Source organism: Myripristis murdjan, chromosome 24 (genome assembly GCF_902150065.1).
Source record: "Myripristis murdjan chromosome 24, fMyrMur1.1, whole genome shotgun sequence".
NCBI classification, from domain to species: Eukaryota; Metazoa; Chordata; class Actinopteri; order Holocentriformes; family Holocentridae; genus Myripristis; species Myripristis murdjan.
In genome coordinates, this window is record NC_044003.1 from 8,831,166 (window position 1) to 8,850,340 (window position 19,175).

Here is a 19,175-nt window from a genome sequence, read left to right on the forward strand (position 1 = left end):
AGACCAGAAAATAATCGTGAAGTTGGGTTTTCAATGTTTCAAAACACACCTGAGTCTTGCTCTGAGTCTGTTTCTGTGAAGCCATTCTCGCCGTCAGCTTGGACTGGTGGCCCTCCGACTCGCTTGCATCAGCTGCTCCGCTGCCGTGCTCCTGCAAGACAGAGTGACCGATGAACTGATAACGGGCTAAAATGGATTAATTGGAGATTTTACGCCACGAACACCACGAGCTCAGAGTAACATGTCAGAAATAAAGCAAACTTTCTTGATTTTCTGCATTTTTTTTTCACATAGAAGCCTGTATTTCACAAAGAACGGGGAAAAAAGGATTTTATATCAATTGTTTTATCCAGTGATGGCAAATTAATGGTCCAAGACTACACTGTTTGGTGAAAGTAATAGATTAGTTGGAAGTATCAAAGTTTTGTATTTAGTGTCAGTGACGCTGAAGCATCCCTAATAAAATGGTAAGACAATGTTTTTTTCTGAGTGTTTGGGGGGTAATTTGAGGGTGGCTTGCCCCCAAATGGAAATGAAAATGGTATTTCCATCATCCATGTAGAATTTGACAAGAAAATGTGATGTGTGATGTCCGTTGACGTTCAAAAGGATGTGGCTTTTTGCTTGAACTCATCAATTTATTTGTAAAGCTAACGGCCAGAGAAAATGTTAGAAATCTGAAGCCGCGATGAGAGCTGCACCTCTTTCGCTTGGTCTTTCTCCGACGCCTCGCCTGCCAGCTCGACGGCCGTGTCGCTCTGGACGTTCTGCTCTCCCGTCTGACCGTCGCTGCTGTGCTCCTTCCTCTCGGCTGACTCTGGCTGCTCCTCATCCTCGCCCGCTCCCTCCTCCTCCTCCTCCTCCTCCTGGAAGAATGGGACAGCAAAATGACATCAGTGCGCTGACTTTAAACAAACTTTTCTGGGATTTTAACAATTATGAGTAACTATGAATAAAAAACACAAACAGAACTATACATTTAAATATGTTAACTGCTCTTGAAAAAGGAAAAACAATCAAATATTCATCTCTAAAGTGCCTAAAACCATCTTTTTCTGCATTATGCTCTGTAAGAAAAAAAAAAAGCATATTGGACATACACACCAACACCAATTTATATCATTATAGTTTTAGTGCATAAGTATTGTAAGGCGATGGAGCATCAGAGAACATGTGCACCTTGGGTTTCTGGCCTTTATCATTTGGAATAGCCTGATCCTCCTCCTTTCCTGCCTCTTGTCCTCTATCCTTATCCTCCTCTTCCTCCCCCTCTCCCTCTTCTTTCTCCGCAGACTCTTTGTCTTCCTCTGCTCTCTCTCCTCCCTCTTCCTCCTCCTCCTCAGTCTTCGGCTCCTGGCCGTTCTCCTCTCCCGGTTGGTCCGGTTGGTCCTCCTCCATCCCCTCTGCTCCCTCCTCCTCCTCCTCTCCGTCTTTCTGTCCGTCCTCCTTCTCGTCCAGGGTCATCGGCTTCTCGTCGATGTCAAACGGATTCTCTTCTGGTGAGCGGAAACAAGGCCACAAAAGATTTTAAAACACATTAGTGCTAAAGCGCATATGTGCTGTATTATTAAACATCGGTATAACATTGCCAAATTAACTGTGACTTAAACCATGTCGCTTCCTGTTGCAAAGACAATGCGGAAATTTCTTTGCTTGTTTGGTAAAAGTTTTCTGTTTTGCTTTACGGAGCAGGATAAAAAAAAAAATTCTTTGTGTCACCAAGAAGTCTCATTTTCCCACCAAACTCCCACTCCTCCTTTTCCTGTTTTGTGCCATAAACCAATAAAGCAGATTTCCTAAAAATGCAGCGTAGAGGCTGGTAGGAGCTGTTGATCTTCTCAGTGGTGGTCCTGCTTATTTATGTTAATTATACAGTGCTAATGTTTTAAATTAATGTATTAAGGTAAAAATGAACACTGCCCAGCACTTCTGACAACCGCCTATTCCCTTCAAATTACAGTTAACCAGTAATACTGACTAATGCAAATGCAAGAGACTGATAAGTTTTCGAAAGAGTTTTTGTTTTGTAATGAGCAAATGTGACTTTTGAGCAATTTCTAAGGAACAATAAACAACCTATGCAGAAGAAAACCTAAAAATTTTGGCTCGAGTTGTGCAGCTCTTGCGAGGGATGAGTGTCGGAGTCGGGCCCTACCGTCTCCCTCGCTCTCGCCTCCAGCCTGGTCATCATCCTGGTCCAGGTTGAGATCCTCCGGCAGCTCCATGGCCTCGGGGTCGGGCCTCTGGTCCTGCTTCCCGTGGTACGGGTCCACTTCATTCTCATCAAACTCCCTCTGTGAAACAGGAACCAAACAGGTCAGACAAGGCAAAGTCAGAGAAGAAGAAGGGATCGGTCCGCTCCCTGATATTTAGCCTGAATGACAGAAGACTGAAGAATATTTGCAGGGATTACATCTAAGGATTTCTGATTTACCCAAAATAAAAAAATAAAATACCTGATCTCCTTGTTCATGGATCTTCTCTTTCTCCTCATCGTCCAGTTGCTCATCTTTGTCCTGATTTTTCTTGTCTTTATCGGGCTCTGCAGCGTCCAAGTTGTCATCTTTGGCAACCAATTCGGATTCACCCTAAAATAATCCACAGTGTTAGCAGGACATTAATGCCCATTTAAACTAGCGGCTTCCAAAATGGCAAAATTAAAGATGATCAATCAACAGTTATGTTTTTTGATTTATAAAAGTAAGAAATTCCTCATTTCAAACTTTTCAAAGCCACTTTTTCAAGTCTTTCTTCAATGAATGTAAAGACTTTAGTCAGTTTCAGTATGAATTATATTAAGGATGGCTAGGGAATTTCACTATTTATGAGGCTATTAAGATAAAGATCATAAATAGAGAATTATTTTCATAATTAGTTTGGCTTTAAATATAAGTCTTTAGCTATATAGCTGTAAAAAAAAATGAGGATTTTCAACTACTAAGATCATATAAATTTAAATATTGGAAACAATCTTTTTCCAGGGTTTTCCAGATTTGTGTGCTGATCTGCTGTTTTTTGTTTGTTTTTTTCTTGGAAATAATCAAAACCTTTTCCAGACTTTTCCAGACTTCCTTGACCCACTCAGGACCCCTGTATGTACCTGGTCCATGCCATGGCCAGACTCTTCCTCCTTGTCACTTCCTTCCTGGTCATCATCCTCGTCATCGTCCCCCCACATTCTCTCATCCAGAGTGTCTGTCTGGCCTTCGCCGAGGTCGCCCATCTTTTTATCCAGCTCCTCTTCATCCTCTCTATCAGAATCATCATCTTCACCTGTGAATGACCCAGGAAAGACAAAAAATACAGCAGTTTGACAAACTTCTCACCCGGCATCTTCACCATCCAGACACCAGGCTGCTTCCCTCACTGCAAAAACGCAAAATCTTACCAAGATTATTTGTCTTATTTCAAGTCAAAAATGTCTTATTACTAGTCAAAATATCTTATTACACTTAAAATAAGACATGATCACCTCAGAAGTGAATTGTTTTTAGACAATTGTCTCTTGTTTCAAGTGAAAATTTGCTTGAAACAAGTGAAAATTTGCTTGTTTCATTGGCAAAATTTGTTTCTTGTTTCTAGCTAATTTTCACTTATTTCAAGTGAATTTTCACTTTTTCCACTGGCAAATTTTGCCAATGAAACAAGCAAATTTTCACTCGTTTCAAGTGAATTTTCACTTGAAAATTTTCACTTGAAACAAGTGAAATTGTCTAAAAACAATTCACTTCTGAGGTGATCATGTCTTATTTTAAGTGTAATGAGATATTTTGACTAGTAATAAGACATTTTTGACTTGAAATAAGACAAATAATCTTGGTAAGATTTTGCGTTTTTGCAGTGCTGATCCGTATTACACCACCACACAGCACTTCAGCTCACCTGGCTCCTGCTCATCCCCATCATGCATTTGGCCATCAAAGTCCTCTGACATCTCGATGGCGTCGTCTTCCGCCTTGATCTTCCCCTTGTCCTGCTGTTCCTCCTTCTCCTGCCCCTCCTGGAAGGTGTCCTCCACCTGCAGGAACACCACACCGGCCATGAGAAACGCCGCTCAAGTCATCGATCTAATCTTGGACTCGGATGCTATATCGCTTTTCCAATGCTTATTCTTCTTTGAACATTCACACACCCTCATATCCTGCTACGGCATGATGACGTCAAACAGACATGAGCAGTTAAATCAGAGTTTATTCATCACCTGCTCTTCGTTCTCGATCTTGTCGCTGACGTCTTTGGTGCCTTCGCCCTCTCCGATGCCGCCGCCCTCGTAGTCGTGAAACTCCGTGGCTCCTTCGCCGTCACCGCCAGCCATCAGCTCCTGGGGCAGACAGAAGCCCTGCAGGGGGTGGAGGACAGATTCATTATTCTTACTGAGGAGAAAGACAAACTAAAAATTATGTAGGCGTTTGGAATTTAATTGATAGTGATAGTGATAGTGAATGTTTTATTTCGGTCATTTTCAAGTTGCAAAAATCAAATACACATGAATAGACAATATCTTATGCACATATTTTTAAACAGTAAATAATATTTCATTTCCTTTCAGTGGAACATATAAGAAAGTAGCAGAGTAGATGAAAGACGGAGTGACAGGATATGAAGTGCCAGTGGGGGACAGCCAGGTTCAAATCCCTTCAGCCACCAAATTGTCTTGCTTTTTTTTTTTTGTTTGGTTTGTTTCTTTTTAGAATACAAGAAATTAACATAAGCTACAAGGTGAATTACGGTAAACTGCAACCATAGATGCAAGGATTTGTTTTTTTTCTCCATCTAAAATGTGAACTCACACCTCACAAATAATCATAAAAATCAACCGGATAAAAGCACTGCAGCCAAGGATTTATATTATTTTTTTATTCTCTACTTATTCTACTTATTTGGACATCCTGGCTTAGGCGTCTACTAATTATGGAATGCGCTTGCCACTTGGGGCTGCGATGGCCGGTTTTAACGTCACAGTACCTTCTGGGCGAGCTCGGTGAAGATGCTGGCGAGCACGGAGAGCAGCTTCCCGGTGCTCCTGTGGGCTCCCAGCGACACGGCCAGGTAGTAGCGGACCAGGTCGGAGTAAACGCCCAGCATGGGCTCCAGACGCACCAGCAGCCTGCAAGCCTCGTTCAGCTCCTGAGCAGCCAGAGAGAAGAAAAACACAAAGTCAGAGCCACAAGGAAATATGAAGAGATTATACAGCCAGGCTTTAGGACGAGATCAGGAAGGAAAAGCTCACTTGTCGCAGGTATGGAAGATGCTGAAGTGCTCATGTGCATCATAACGATGGTGAAAACGTAGCTTCATTACATGTTAGTCATTAGTACATTTTATATGTGGATATTATTAATGCACAGGGATCCCATTCTATGTCAAATGTAAAATTCCCAGACTTTTCCAAACTTTTCCATGTCTAAAATGAATTTCCATGACCTACATTAACATAACCATAACATTAACTTATTTTTTTTTCTTTGACCAAAATTTTAAACACACTTCATACTTTCTGTGTTGAAACAGCCCTTGAGTTTCACCACATTTGCACGTAATATCAGTAAAAAAAAATCTTGCTTGCTTACTGACCTTTAACATGAATAAATAAACTGAACCTGTAAGCGAGGTTTTTCAGTACCTGGAGTTGCTGCGGCTGGCAGGCGTCCCTGTGAGTCCTGAGGCGGCTCAGCAGCGTCTCCAGCTCAGCGCTCACCTCGCCCAGGGACAGAGACTCCACCTCGGCTGCCAGCTCCTCCTCCAGCAGCCGGCTCAGGTGTCCCGGCTTCAGCAGGTCCTCCACAGGCTCCTCCTCCTCCTCCTCGTCCTCCTCTTCATCACTCTCTGAGGTGTCAAGTGACATGGAAAGCCAAACCATGAATGCTCAATTTTGGTAGAGTCAGTCCAAAAAAAATATTCTACGGTCCAAATGTCAGCTTATGAGAATATTCTAAAAAACTTTGTTTATTTGGATGTGGATGTCCTGTGTGTTTTGACTGGGGTCCAGGGTTGTGAGATATGTTCTCTATGTTGGAGCTTTCAGTTGATACAGCATTATCCTCATTGTTACAGATGCAAGTTTATGACGGGATGAATTTTCTGGCTGTAAAAGTTTGCATTAAATATCCTCGATTTTTTTTGCATATAAATTTAATGGTTGTCCCACTGCTAAAATAAAATAATAAGTGCATAAAAATAAGGCAAGCAATTCCAAACTGGGTAAGAAGGTTAAGTAAAAGGTAAAGTGAAAATAAAACAAATAAAATATACCTATCACACAATAAAATCTTTAACCCCTTGTTTTCTGTCTGATGCTCACCATGTTGCCCAGTTTCCCAAGCATATTAATATAACCGTATAACCTAACAGCCATGATAGTTGAGGACAATTGCATTAAGATCTGCCGAGACTTTCATCAACATTTTTCTAAGAATCTGAATGTGTCTAAAAGTGGTTAATTATTATAGAGTTAGATAAATAATGGCTAAAATATGAAGTGTGAAAGTTTACTGCATAAGAACTGCCATAAAAATAGTTTGTACTGCAGTCTAGTCTAGTCTCTCCACTTTTAAAGCCCAACTGAAGACGCACTTGTTCACTTTAGCTTTTGGCGGAGTATAATTACTTTTATTGGGTCTATATTAGTTTTGTTTTTTATGTTGTTGCCTTTATGTCTTTTATATGTTACATGTTTTTTGTTTTATTGCTTGCTATTGCTTTTATTGCTTCTGCTTCTTTACTGTAAAGCACTTTGGTAGGCCAGTGGCTGTTTTAAATGTGCTATACAAATAAAGCTGACATTGACATAGTCCAAGACGGTCACTGTCATTTTCTCCATGGGAATGGAAAGTGAACTTTGAATTTTTAAAGGACAAAACAGCCTACAAAGCTCGTTAGATCTAGGCTTGTTTATGCTCCCTGTTCTTGTCGCCGGCGGTGCTGCTGCTCTCACCTCTCGTGTTTTCTCCATGCTGCTCCCGTCGATGCTCCCGCTGCCTTCTCTTCACCAGCGTCTGGACGGCACACAGCACCGAGTTGATGGTTTTCTCCAGCTCGGCAGAAAAGTCGGAGCAGAAGGCCTGCTGACGGTCTGCTCGGAAGACAAGGAGACGACACAATGCACAACCACGTACGCCTGTTATGTTTTGATCTTGATGAGCAGACGAACTGCTGCTTCTTACCTCCAACAAGGAGATTATGCTTTCATTAGTTTGTTTGACTGTCAGAGGGATATTGTGAAAACCTAGAAAAACAGATTTCCAGGAAATCTGGCAGACAGATGGTCCTTGAGCCGAACATTAACACGCAATTTTGGTGATCAGACGGATCTAGGATTTGTTGGGTGAAACAATTATTTCACGTCTTGCAATAACAAGTTGAAATATAAATGTATAAATACAGTGTCTCCTGTGTGCATCTGCTCTTCTCCTGCATCTCCTCCAGCTGCCAGATCTTTGTTTGTTAATTTATCCAATTCTTTATTTTATTTAATTCATGTATTTTACTACTTTGACTGGGTTGTACACTTTTCTGTAAAGTACAAAAGTGCCATACACACTAAGGCTTTATTTATCTATTACTAACAGAGGAACTGTACACTCAGTCCACTTTTTTAAGACACATAAAAGTTATTGAAAAAGTTATTAGTAGATTTAGTATCATTAACCATTAACAGTATGAGGAGCAGCAGAGTTAGCGGAACTAGTTTCACCTGTGTGTTGGAGTCCCAGCGAGAGCAGCTGGGTCTTCCAGGTCGTGAATTCGGTGACGCTGGCCTCCACCTCGGCTCTGACGTACTGCAGGCTCTGGCTGATGGCCGGCTGGCTGTCGGCGCCGCCAACGCACACGGCCGGGCTGAAGAGCTGCTTGACGCCGGGCATCTGAGCCGACACGGCAGCCAGCTGGTCGAAGCCGGAGCAGCACAGGGTGAAATGGCTCCTGTGGAAGATAAAACACACAGAGGAGTTGGTGGTGTTTTTTGGCCGCTTCGACCAATTTCACACAAACTCCAGAATGTGGTTTCTGGTTTTCAGTGAGTTCATGACTGAAAGGTAGCCAGTGTAACCAATGTCAACTTTATATTTTTTCTCCCTGCTTGTCAACATCTTTTGCTTCCATTTTATTTTGTTTTCTGTATTCTTTCTGATTTGTATGTTATTTTATTCCTATTATGCATTTTGTAACATGATGGCAAATATGCTCCATTCATAGCTACTATTATTAGTAGCAGTAATCATACTAGTAAAAGTGAGAAAACAAAAGCCTCAGGAAGCTCAATCCCAATAGAGTTGAATTGAGAAATTATAGGTAAAAGTTACATTAAATAGTAGTAGTCACATGCAATGTCAAACAACTGCATTCAATGTGACAATGTTCAGTTGTGTCATGTGTCTTTTTTGATTCAAGAGTTCAATATATGTATGGTAAACTGAGATTTATGTAATTAAAATGCAGTCTGCTGACACTAACCTCTTTCCTTAAAAATCCCATTTAGTTTTACATCCTGCTATAACAGGATATACATACAATCAAGAAAGTAAAAAAACTGTTTCATGGGGTCTTTGAGCACAATTTTGCTTATTGATTACATATTTGGAGTGTTACCAGGTGTGGAGCGCCCCCTGTGAGTCCTGCTGTGCTGCGGCGTCCAGCTCTGCCTTCAGGCTCTCGCTCTGCCTCAGCATGTTGGCCACACGCTGCTTCAGCTGGCACCAGGCGGCGTCTCCCCTCCGCATCAGGCAGGCAGGCGGCTGCCGCTGTGCCACCAGGGGGGACGGGCACCTCAGGGTGTGCTGCCCGTGGCTGCCCGGCTCCTCTTTCTGCTGCAGGTCCTCGGGGCAGCACTGCAGCAGCCAGGCCAGCTGCTGGAGGAGGGTGGCGCACTGGGCGGCCAGCGCCTGGCCTCGGCTCACCCACACCTGCAGGGAGGCCTGGGGCGGCAGGGTGCTGCCTGGGTCCCCGCTGTGGCTCTGAAGGTGGGCCTTGACACCCTGAACGCTGGCTGTTAACCTCCTGTGGAGAGGAAATGAGAGGAAAAAACTTTCAAAAAAAAAAAAAAAAAAACATACAAGCATCTGCACTGCTGAAGTTTCCTTGAGGCACTGAATCCCTTCCAGCTCCTGTCAGCTAGGAACATAATCATTCATTCTTTGCTTAAATGCATGAATTAGAAAGTTTGCTGATTAAACTGTATTGATTGGTTGAAATTAAAAAAATACAGTAAATTGCTCTGACTTCAGCCTGAATCAATATTAAATGCATTCATAATTCTTAAAAAAGTGTGATCTAACAGAATACTATGAATTGCACCTTTTTGTCATTTCTTTTTTTTCTAGAAGAAATAAAACCATTCTTGAAAAAATCTGTGGTGACATTTCAGAAGAAAGAGCCGGCGAAGTCTTACATTCTTCTCATGTGTTTAGTAATGAAAGTAAAATTTTGGCTGAAAAGTAAAAAAAAAAAAAAAATCAAATCCTGACTCAAATTGTGGTTTACAAACTCAAAACAAACTGAATAATTCCCCCTCAAAACACTGTTCTTTTGTTGTATTAGTATTAATACTGTTAATTACCATTAGCTATTAATTGTATTACTAATTAATAAACCACCATGAATCAATCTGAATCTCTGTTAAGCTTAAACACCGCTCATCTGTAATGGAGACACCAGACTGACCTGAGTCGAACCCACTGCTCGGTGAGCTTGGCCAGTCGTCGCCTCTGTCTGAGCAGCAGCTTGAAGAGGTGAGAGGAGAAACCTCTGCAGCGCTCAATGTTCCCCACACCGAGCTCCTGCAGCCAAAATCACACCAACCTCAGACTACATGGTCACAATGTTGTTGCTACAGGCGCTTTGAGTTTGTCACCTTCTTATTATTCAGCAGACAAAGTGTCTGTGTCTCACCTTGGCAGCGCTCTGCAGAGCGGTTTGCAAAGCCGTTCTCCTGGCCCACGAACGGTAAAAATACTTCTGACATCCATCCCATGCTGTCGTCAGCTCGGTAAACAACCTAGAAAATAAAGAAGACAGAAAAAAATTACCTGTTTGCTGCAAAAATAGAGAATATCCACCCTGTGACTCTCCTTTACAACAAAAATACCAGGTAGGATCTGACTTTTGATGTAAAAACTGTTGAAACGACAATAAAATTCAATAATGTGGTACAGCCTCAAATGACTCTTATTTGTGATTATATTTACGTGTTCTCAGCCTTGTCCTGGGTCCTGACAGCAGACAGGGCGGTGGTCATCTGCAGCGGCTGCATGCAGAGGATCTCCTCTGGGTCAGCCGTCCTGTTCCAGGTCAGGCCTTTACGGTACGACAGACCTAACAGGACAGAATAAAAAAACAAATGGTTAAATAGCCACATCAACAATAATCTTTTTGTTTCATGTCACTTTAAGTATCCCACTGATGCTCCAAAGACTCCAAAGTGATATCTGTGAGTGTGTGTGGGAAAAGTCACCGATCTCTGTGAGCATCTTGAACAGGTCGGCCAGAGCTCTCTGCTTCTGCTGCAGGATGTGTTTGACCTCGGCCTTCTGCTTCTCCTTCTCTGCTGACGTGTCGATGGTGAGGCTCTGCAGGTCTCGCAGGTTGCTGATGATCTCACCTGAAGCCACACAGACACACAAAGATAAAACAGGGCTGCATTAGTAGCAGTATCTAGATGCTGAGAAATAAAAAAGGTAACACTCTTCCCTCCCTCAATAACTACTGTTAAGGCGCCTCTGTATTATGGCATTATTTGCAAATGAAAACTTTATTTTTTTGCAACTCTCTGTTAAAAAATAAAGATGGGAGTAATCTAATGTGCTAATGCTAAGATGTGTTCTCAGTTTGAATAAAAGGGAACCTGATATGAAGCCCAAGGCCTTTCTGCACAGAGCCTGGAGAATGTGAATGTAACAATTCAGGAATTGCAGTCATGAGTGTTTCCCCAAAACTCATTCCAAAGTTAAATTAAACTGCATGTTTTTAGCTCCATTTGAATGTTTTTTTTGTTTGTTTTTTTTTAGCTGATGTGGTGAAAAGTGTTTTTTTACCGGTGAAGATGTCCAGGTCTTCAGCCAGCTCAGGCACTGGGTTTTTCTTTACCAGCTGGACACACATTTTCTTCATCTTCCTGGTCAGAACAGGCAGACGGCCCTGAAGAGACGAAGCCTCGATGCTTTCCTCTGAGACCTCATTCTGAAATACACAATTCAGTTGAGATACAATGAGACAACAGAAAAGAGGTGTAAAAATTATTTGGTGATAAAAACACAAAGTGAGATAATAACACCCCAAGATGCTTAAAAAACACTTCACAAATGCAAAAACACAAAAAAAAAAAAACCAACACAATTTTTATGTGATTTTTAAGCGATTTTTTATGCTTCGTAAGACTTGCACCTGTACATCTCTGCCCTTTCCTGGCAGGGTGATCTTCAGTGTCTGGTGAACCCGGTGGATGGGTGTTTCTTCTGGGTTGGCGTCCACGCTGTCCAGGTTGGCGCTGCTTCCCTGCTCCACCAGAGCGGGCGCAGTGGGGCCATTCAGAGCCTCCTCGAACTTCTTCACAAACTTGAAGAGATTCCTACAAGCAAGAATATGGGCAGAAAACATACTTATTAGTTGATTCTAACACATGCATCCCAAAGTATATGAGGCAACAGGGTGAAGGAGATGGTAACAAAGGGTGAAATATAAAATCTTACCGATGTGTCTTCTCCACCGACTGTTTGATGGCCCAGAAACTGACATCGTTCCACCTGGAGATCTTCACAAAGTCCTGTGGAGGAGCAGTAGCATTGTACCAGTTCACATTACAGCAGAGTTTAGGACTATGCATGTACTGCTGTATGCAACTACAAATAACATGTATTTAAAAAGGATCAAAAGTATAGAAGGAGGAGGATTAAAAAAAAATCGTATTCACCTTGAGCTCCTTCTCAATGGGCTGTCTGAGCTGAGTGATTTTGGCCTGGATGCTTTCAGAGAACTGGGTGTAGTATGTGTGCAGGTTCCACAGAAGACTGGATAAAGGCTCTGCAAAGAAAAAAAAAAAAAAAAAGACAAGAGTAAACAAGTTGTCCCTCCACAAATCCAGTCCCCTCACAGCCAATCTGCCAACAGACACATCATCTTGTTTGACCCATCAGTGTAATTTTGAAAATGCTGGAATGCAGTGGGGAGATGCATCATTTTCCGGAGGTTTGTCAAAAATGCGATCGGTATGTAGAATGTACAACGTATCATCTCCCTTGGACCAATCAGTGTAATTCTGACAATGCCGGATCGCAGTAGTAGGACGCATCATTTCCCCAAGTATCTTTGATGCTGCAGATAAGACAGTAATCAGTGCAAATTAGAAAAATGGCAGACCTTGCCCCGGCTGGCTGGGAGCCAGGAGGAGGTGGCAGTGGAAGCTGAGCAGCATGGCCAGCCGGGTGTGGAACTCGCCCAGGGTGGAGCCCTCCATGAAGGCCTGCAGGGTGGAGGACACCGAGGACAGGGAGAGGCGCTCCCCCTCCTCCTCATCTGGATACGCCATGCAAAACAGAAAACAGAGAGCCTTATGTAACTGTACGGATGACGTTTCAAATCAGCATGTCGAAGGTGGGTCTTTTGCTTTCCAGAAGGACAAGCAACATGCGGCTCGTTTTCAGTGCATCTGCATCGGAAGATCGCCTTTTCCATTTCACATTTCTCCACAATTCTTTGTTGAGGGTGCAAATTTACCCAAGTTATCCTTGCTAACTGCATGTAACCACTGCTAAATACTAACATTGATGGTAACATTAACATTATTGTGAGTGATTCTGGATACCCTTGACCAAATTTGACATAAACTCTCACTATGAAATTTAACTCAGAGATGTACTTGTTAGATTCGATATGATCGGTGACCTGATTTTATATTTCATTTCTATGTTTATCATTTGCTACGACACTCACACATTAAGTAATAATAAACAAGTTTTCACTTAGACTTTGTTTTAACGTGTTTTAGGTGATCCAAACACAAGTGGACAGCCAAGACCATTGTGCAGAAAAGAAAACAGAATATAAATCAAACTGTAAAGGTTATCATATTAAACGGCCTCATCATTACTTGGCATTTAAACGATATCAGCACAACCTACAGTGATAGTTTAAATACCTGTATTGGTGCCCATCCTCTGCTCCTCCAGGTATCTCTCAATCAGCTGGTGGACAGAGAACCAGTGGCTGGTTGATTTCTCTGTGTGGCGCTTCATGACGTTATCCAGGCTGCTCGACCAGCAACTGCCACACAAAAAGGAGAGGGAACGCGACAGAAAACAACACGTTTACATTTCCACACACAGGAGCTTGTGTTCTGGTAAAGGTCATATTCACCATCAGCAATTTTCTATGTATTTTTACATCAGACCAATATCTCTGTACAAATAAATAAGTAAAAACAATGTTGTGAATATTATCCTGGAATATTATCATTGTACAAGTCATGAAAAACCAACAGTGAACTCTTAGATGTACACATTTACATGCATCAGAGTCTCGGCTAATACCACACTGTTACTGTTAGGGTTTCTTGTTATTGCGATAACTCAACTCAACTCAACTCAACTAAAGCCCTTTAAAACAACCACAGTTGCAACAAAGTGCTGTACAAAAATAGGCAATAACAGGAAAATAAATAAATATTAAAATAATTGTTTATTGTTTTTAATGTTTCTAAAACAACTTAAAAACAATAAAACAATTTAAACACAATAAAACAATAAATAAAACAAACCATAAAACACTAAAACAGAAGCAGAGTCTCATGTGGGGTTGAAAGCCAAGGAATAAAAATGCGTTTTAAGACGAGTAACAGCTTATAATTTTTCACATGAATACTAGCAGAATTTTAATTTCGTGGCGGTCAGTTCTTCCCATCTCCATATATCTAGTGAAGGTCTGAAAATAAATACTAGCCGGACTGAAAGCCCTGCCGTGTCTTACTTGAGCTCCAGTTTACGCCACTGGATGATGAGCTGGGTGACTGGTTCCAGTTCCTTCCGCAGAGACACTGAGCGACTGGCGTTATTCTCCCAGTCCTGATGAGAGCAGAAGAAGAGACACTTTATACTGACTGTTTTGTGTCTAAAAGTGATGCTGCATTGAGATGTGGGGGACTAGAACTTGGCCGTATTTTTCTTTGTCAGTAACATGCCACCCTGAAATACATTTATGTGGCTGGACGTTCAGTAGCGCATCAAGTGTCCTGCATGCAGATCTCACCTGTGCTTTACCGAGTAGGATCTCCATGCCGTTAAGGAACTTGGCCAGCGGGCTTGCCAGACTGAAGGACATGATCCTCTCCATCACCACGGTCAGCTGGAAAGGAACATGCAAATATTATTTTAGTTTTCCTGAAAATGCTAGAAGGGACGATAAGGAATTGAGGAATACTGATGAATTTGGATGGTATATTTAAAAAAATCAGGGGGTTCCTGGTTCAATCCCCGGCTCCTCCAGAGAGTGCGTGTGAATATTATGAGGACATTGTAAAGCACTCTGAATTGTCAGTTAGACTAGAAAAGAGTTACAGAAATGCACTCTATTCAAAAGGCCTTGCAATATTTTTCTCAAAACCACAAACAAAAGCTGCAGTGATGCTGCTGAAATGTAATTAATAAAAAAAACAAATCACCTGCACTAGAGCTGGGTGCTCGGGCCACTCGTCCAGCCTCTGCTTGACCGCCGTGCTCAGCTGCTCCAGGACAGGAAGGCAGAGACGGGCCTCGGCCATGTTGGGCTGCTGGTAGAAATCGTACGGCCCCTCCGCGTGGACAGCCAGGCCGTCGGGGCCCTCCGAGCCCAGGACGGTGTTCTGGAGGAGGGCGGACAGGAGCAGCTGGCTGCCGGTGAGCTGCTGGTCCAGCTCAGCATCTGAGGAGGGAAACAGACGAGCAGCTTGACAAAATATCATCATGCAGGCCTTGTTCAGTAAAGTAACGATCCACCTTCCATTGACATTTTAATGAAGTAATGCATGATATTTTTTATATAAATGCATTGCTGTTTTGCAACTCTTTGTTTTTCCTGATGCAACTGTATTGTTTATTGAAACATTTGCAACACTGAGGAATAGTATAATATGATATAATATATAATACAAGAATACCCACCCATCAGATGATAGAATCGCGACACCACAGGGGTGGCGATCTGATAGGAGGAGACCAGGGCTTTGATGTGCTCTTTGCTGTGATTGGCTGGGGCTGTGCTTTGGTACCAGAGGGACCGGGCGTATCCCAGACACAGGCGCTGGTGGACCTGGACCACAGTGTTCATGCTGGCCGGGGACAGGAAGCTGCTGTCACTGGACTCCTCATGCTCCTCGTCCTCCTCCTCCAGGCCTGCGTCTCCTGGGCCCTCCAGGCTGGGCTGGGAGGTGATGTCTGCAAAGTCCTGGACGGAGAACATATGACTGTAAGGTGATGTGAATTTTTTTTTTATAAGCCCCGCTTTTTATAACCATCAGATTTTAATTTGGGATTCTTTTATTTGGGATGCACCAAAGTGTTATTTTTTTAGGCCATTATATCCATATCAGCGGATACTAAAATTCATTTTTGGTGGGTTAAGTTTTTCAAACAGGTCTGTCTTAAGATATATCTTTTTTTTTTTTTTTAAACAAAAGGTAATGACTAAATTTAAAACTAACGCACTCCATCAAAAAAGGTCAAACAAGTACAAAGTTCAAAATGCAAAATATTGACAATAAAATAATAATTTTTTGTTTGTTATTATCTTATTTTATCTTGGCTTTGTGCAACATTTTGTAACTTTCTGTTCTGAAAAGTTCAATATTAATGTTATTATTATCACTATACCACTACTTCTTTCTTAAGCTGACATAAGCTGATACTGCTAGTCTGCTGACATATCAATCAATCCTTGTTTTTTTAAAAATTATTTTGTTTTTAAATAAACAAAATTTAAAGTGTTAAAAATGCTGGTGTTGTGTGCTTCAGTTCTGAAATGCATCATCCCTTCAAAGTTTGTCAGTTTTGCACAATGTGTTGTCCAACATGTCACTGCTAATTTAAAAATGCTTTCATTTGAACACAGTGTTTTTGTAATTGTGGAACTCAGTGCCAAGATGCATGATCTTTCTAAGTTTGGTCAAAATCAGACCAGGACATGACGGTTAATGGACAGACAAAATTCACAGGCACCGTCTGTTTTCCTAAAGCCATGGGTAAATACCTTGTTGAACTGAGGGAAATGGCGTCTGAAGTCCCTCTCCTCCTGCTCATCTTCCGTCAGGCCTGAGCCGTGCAGTCGACTGCGGTTGCGGTACAGACTGGCCTCCAGCTGCTCTTTCTCTCTCCTCCGTCTCTCCTGCTCGTCCCACTCATTCACCAGAGCCTGGAGAGCATCACATTACAGTCAGAGCAGCTGCACACGCCAACACTGTTCATTCACTTCAGACAATCTGACAAAAATAGCACATCTCAGGGTTCTCTCTCTATGTCAAGTGTAAAATTTCCTGATTTTTCCATGACCTTCGATGACTGAAATGGATAATAGACATAAAAAGATATGAAACCGATCAACTTTAAACACACTTCAGATTCAAAAGTCTTAAAAAATGCCATGATCTGTCGGAACCCTCATGACTTGTCAAATGCCATTTTTTGTGATATGAATGCATATGTACAATAACACATGGCAGAAAAAAATTACATGGAGGGCAGATAACGGTAAAATAGCAAAATGTCACAGACATTTCTCAGGAAAATCAGATGCTCTAGGTGTAAACAAAACATCTTACCTGACAGATGTGCCTGAAGAGGTTTTGCGTGTCCTCGCTGAACTCGCCTGTAGACAGAACGTGGCACTGCACATAGAGCAGAGCGTTCAGGAGCAACGTGGAAGACTGTGGAACCACGCGCTGAGGGTCCTGCTGGGGCAGGAACTTCACCAGGCCCCGCAGAGTGTCCATGCAGGTCCTGGAGCACAGGAAGTCAGCCCGGGCCAGGTAGGAGGGCAGGCTGGGCGACAGGGAGGGGAAGGCGAGCAGGCACGACACCAGTTTGGGCAGGCCGGGTACGGGCGTGAGCGAGGCAGCCACCTGGGACGCCACGAGCCTCATGCCGTGTCGGAGCTGGAGGATGCCTGTCCGCAGCGGCCCGACCACGTCAGGGTACAGGGGGTAATCCTCCTGCAACCTCTGAGAGAAGCGGTGCTGCGAGTTCTGCCACACGGCCTCCTCCTTCAGCAGACCCTGGACGGCCGACCTCGACTTGGAGGAGGATCCCTGCAGGGCCTTCAGCAGGTGGGACAGCAGGTCTTCCACAGCGGACGCCTGGCCGATGCTGCAGAGGTAGTGCTGCAGCTCCTGGAACAGCCGGCCGTACTGGGGCTCATGGGGCCGGCAGGCTTGCTTCCTGGAGAGCTCGGCTATTTGCTCCTTCACCTGCTGCATGCGGATCCAGAGGTACCTGAAGATGGAACAATACAGTCAATCAACTGGTTAGAAGCTGACAAAACATCAACGAAATTCCTCCTAAGTCAACTATAGATAGGACAAGAAGGCACTCTCCATCAGTGTCACAGCTGGAAGTTACAGACCTGTTTGTGCCGCAGCCCTTCCAGCCAATCAGCATTGAAAGCTGATCACTATTGCCTTAACACATGACCAACCTTCCAGCCGGATTTTAGATGTTATGTGAAAGTGTTGGGATCCAGTAACCCTGTATGTGCTAAGCCCAAACACCATCTGGATGGCTAAACTATACTGAGGTAAAAATAAAAATAACTTCTTTTTTTTTTTGTATTTTGAGTGAACTGGTCCTTTAACTGGGGTATAGTAAACTGGGTTAGTTTATGGTTCTCACCTGATTCGAGGGTGCTGGAAGCCGTCAGTAGTGCTGCTCTCCTCCAGTGCTGCTCCAGTCATCAGCTGGGACGACAGGCTGCGTCCTCTCCACTCCTCCTGCAGCAAAGCCAGCTGGGACAGACAGAGGCAGACATTGTTTGTTTCCCTATCATGGCATTATATATATATATATTTTTTTTTTTTCTTGAAGCTACATCCAACAAAATCTGCCTGGTCAGGCAAAAGTAGCTGGGTCGAAATTCTGTACAATCCCATAACAGATTTGTGGTTTTGCAAGCTACAGCCAAGTAACGGTTATTATTCAAGGGTGGGAGTTTTGGCCGTAGCACAATGTGGAAAAAAGGACTGAAAAGAGTAATATTCACCTCCTCCTGAGCGTAGTTGAGTTTGTAGGCCCTCTTCACAGCCGGGTCAAATATGGTCTGCGGTGTCCACATTTTGATCTGGAGCAAGCCCATGTTGACCCAAAACACTCCAGAGCGCACCAACAGGTTGGTGCCCTGGACCTTGTTCTGGACGTACTGCTGCAGGCAGGTTACGCAGGCCTCCAAAAGGCCCTCGGGGAGCAGGTTGGGAGGCAGGAAGTCTCTGAAGGCCGTCTGGATCTCCTGAGCGGCTATCAGAGGGTCCTGGTCCTCCACCAGGCTCTCGCAGCTCTCCATGTAGCCCTCCTGCAGGCTGGGAGGCAGCAGGTCGGCCATGCTCTGCAGCTGCCTGCGCAGCACCATGCCCTGGAGCCTGAAGTCTGTGCCCCTGGGGAGCAGAGGGTGGAGGCACAAAGATGGGTGATCATTCACTTTGTATTCTTCTGAGACATTAAGATGACTGCAAGTAGAGTTCCTCTTTGGTTTGCATTTATAGATTACCTTGAATTTATTAAAGGGTTTCATGTGTTACTGTAGGCAATTTTTACAAAGTCTCATTTTGAAACAAGGTGACCTAACATATCTTTTGATGTTTTGAGGTTGTTTAAGTTTTTTTTTTTTTTTTTTTTTTTCACACCTGAACTTCTTCACAAGATTTGATTACTTGGCTGCGTGCTAGACGCCTGAGGAACAAGACATACAGGTCAGCACGTTTTTTTTTTTTCAAATTGTAGATTAGAAAATATAATTTGAAATTACAGTCTAAAATAACATTAAATGTGTACACTGGAACTTGAACTCGACATGTATTTAGACTGAACTGCAATATTTTAAACTCTTTTTTGAAAACTTTTTTTGTGAAACTTCCAAACTTTTTAGAGCCAATAACGAATCCACTGCTGTTTCTACACTTGTTTCACATTTTCCAGGCTACTGCATCATTCTATATTTGATATTATGCTCACTAA

General features: G+C 42.9%; 1 protein-coding gene across 2 annotated transcripts in view; it reads right to left on the reverse strand.

Moving 5' to 3' along the window:
* mdn1 (midasin AAA ATPase 1) overlaps positions 1-19,175 on the reverse strand; it is a 72,130-nt gene that overhangs the window by 10,756 nt on the left and 42,199 nt on the right. The window contains exons 61-91 of one of the 2 annotated variants that reach the window (XM_030046699.1): positions 18,208-18,595; positions 17,841-17,953; positions 16,775-17,444; positions 16,207-16,368; positions 15,123-15,405; positions 14,645-14,883; positions 14,233-14,328; positions 13,954-14,048; positions 13,127-13,251; positions 12,349-12,504; positions 11,903-12,012; positions 11,682-11,755; positions 11,377-11,560; positions 11,028-11,172; positions 10,448-10,594; positions 10,182-10,308; positions 9,886-9,991; positions 9,658-9,773; positions 8,587-8,994; positions 7,694-7,920; positions 6,935-7,072; positions 5,624-5,826; positions 4,966-5,127; positions 4,202-4,339; positions 3,883-4,018; positions 3,101-3,273; positions 2,457-2,588; positions 2,156-2,294; positions 1,180-1,496; positions 702-863; positions 50-151 (exon numbers count right to left, since the gene is read on the reverse strand). In XM_030046699.1, coding sequence (XP_029902559.1) covers positions 50-151; positions 702-863; positions 1,180-1,496; positions 2,156-2,294; positions 2,457-2,588; positions 3,101-3,273; positions 3,883-4,018; positions 4,202-4,339; positions 4,966-5,127; positions 5,624-5,826; positions 6,935-7,072; positions 7,694-7,920; positions 8,587-8,994; positions 9,658-9,773; positions 9,886-9,991; positions 10,182-10,308; positions 10,448-10,594; positions 11,028-11,172; positions 11,377-11,560; positions 11,682-11,755; positions 11,903-12,012; positions 12,349-12,504; positions 13,127-13,251; positions 13,954-14,048; positions 14,233-14,328; positions 14,645-14,883; positions 15,123-15,405; positions 16,207-16,368; positions 16,775-17,444; positions 17,841-17,953; positions 18,208-18,595 — 5,773 coding nt within the window. Of the gene's footprint in view, positions 1-49; positions 152-701; positions 867-1,179; positions 1,497-2,155; positions 2,295-2,456; positions 2,589-3,100; positions 3,274-3,882; positions 4,019-4,201; positions 4,340-4,965; positions 5,128-5,623; positions 5,827-6,934; positions 7,073-7,693; positions 7,921-8,586; positions 8,995-9,657; positions 9,774-9,885; positions 9,992-10,181; positions 10,309-10,447; positions 10,595-11,027; positions 11,173-11,376; positions 11,561-11,681; positions 11,756-11,902; positions 12,013-12,348; positions 12,505-13,126; positions 13,252-13,953; positions 14,049-14,232; positions 14,329-14,644; positions 14,884-15,122; positions 15,406-16,206; positions 16,369-16,774; positions 17,445-17,840; positions 17,954-18,207; positions 18,596-19,175 lie in introns of both variants that reach the window. The other variant, XM_030046698.1, reaches the window with a different exon arrangement.